Raw genomic sequence first — 1,669 nt, 5'->3', positions numbered from 1 at the left:
AAATATGGACTATAAAGAAATAAATACAGGGTGAAACAAAGAGCGACTACCCCTATTATCCCCCATGCCATCAATGCATTTTATTGATATTCACTTCAAAACATTATTTATCATATTAGCATTGGTCGTGCACCAAATTTGAAAAAAATGTCTAGAGACATTTAGGAGAAATTTGCATTTTTCCTTTTTTTTTGTTTTAACTTAAGGGGCTGTAACTCGTTGGGGATTCATTTTAGTATCTATACTCTATGTTTAAACTAAGAGGAGCGTTTTGAATATTGCACGCCAAAATGTTGGTTTCTTATTGGTTAATTTCGAGCCCACTTTACACTGCTAATAAATTCTACATTTTGACATTTGTTGTCATTTTGCCTCTTAGTTATCATCAGTTCGTTGTCATTATGTTTTTACCTGCTTTTCTTTCTATTTATTGTCCCAGTTACGTATAAATCAGTTCTTATTAGAACTAAACAACTTATTATATTGTTTATCATCCGTTTTTTCCAATTTTCCATTGGATATGGATGATGCTGTGCCGACCACGAGTGAGGCAGGCGCGGGAATTACATCGCCGTCGCCCCCAAGGAAACGAAAACAACTCAGTTTGGGGCATTTATCTCTGGCAGAAAAACAAGCAATATTGAATTTGTACAAGAAAAGCCTAAATGATGAACCTACTCTTAAAACTGTCCAACTTGTATCCAAAATAGCGATGACATTAGGTAAATTTATATTAACATTATTCTGTTGAACTATATTACACATTATACTTTTTTAGGTGTTGCAAAATCAACAGTATATCGAGCCATAAAACAGTATAAATCTACTGGAAGGGTGTCTACTTTCAAACACTGTGGTGGAAGAGCTGGGATTGTTACATGTTTGGATGAAGCAATGAAGAATTCCATAAGGCGTATAGTACACAGCTTTTTCTTTAAAAATGAGATCCCCACTTTGGACAAAATATTAACCGAAATAAAAAGTCGTCAGAATTTGCCACAGATGTCCCGTTCATCATTATACAAATTTATGAAACAAATTAATTTCAAGTACGGTTGAAGACATATCTCAGAGCAAGTATAATTGTAATAAAAACATTTTTTTTTGCAGATACTTAAAACGAAGTCGTAAAAGTGTGTTGATAGAACGTGATGATATAGTGAGATGGAGACTTGACTACTTGATATCAATTAAAAAGTTTAGATCTGAAGGTAGACCTATTTATTATTTATATGAAACATGGTTAAATGAATGTCATACAAAAGAAAGGGTATGGGTTGATACTAATATTAAAAGCAAACGTGAGGCGTTCAATGAAGGGCTGTCTACGGGATTAAAAAATAAAAGTGGTTTTCTGAATATTTGAAAAAAATACCAGATAATTCTGTTATTGTAATGGACAATGCATCATACCATAGTCGAAAAGTAGAAGCTATTCCGACAACATCAACGAGAAAAATTGATATAAAGGCATGGCTACAGTAAAAAAATATCGAATTTGAAGAAGGTATGGTGAGATCGCAATTATTATATTTAATTAGCCAAAATAAAGATAAATATAATTTGTATATAACTGACGAAATGGCAAAAAAAGAAAATAAAGTTGTCTTACGATTACCGCCATATCATTGTGAATTAAACCCTATAGAATTGATTTGGGCACAGGTGA

At 32.6% G+C, this 1,669-nt stretch overlaps 1 protein-coding gene across 1 annotated transcript; it reads left to right on the top strand.

The window, feature by feature from the left end:
- Positions 1–520: 520 nt before the first annotated feature.
- LOC111692121 lies at positions 521–1,346 on the top strand (the record flags this gene model as incomplete). Its single annotated transcript, XM_023455870.1, has 3 exons — positions 521–722; positions 779–1,049; positions 1,111–1,346. Coding segments are annotated over exons 1-3 (709 nt in total), but the record flags the coding sequence as incomplete, so codon positions are not given.
- Between the last annotated feature and the right edge of the window lie 323 nt (positions 1,347–1,669).

Source organism: Anoplophora glabripennis, unplaced genomic scaffold (genome assembly GCF_000390285.2).
Source record: "Anoplophora glabripennis isolate ALB-LARVAE unplaced genomic scaffold, Agla_2.0 scaffold971, whole genome shotgun sequence".
In the NCBI taxonomy this organism is placed as follows: Eukaryota; Metazoa; Arthropoda; class Insecta; order Coleoptera; family Cerambycidae; genus Anoplophora; species Anoplophora glabripennis.
The sequence above is the reverse complement of the archived record's forward strand: the minus strand, read 5'-3'. Positions and strand labels throughout refer to the sequence as shown.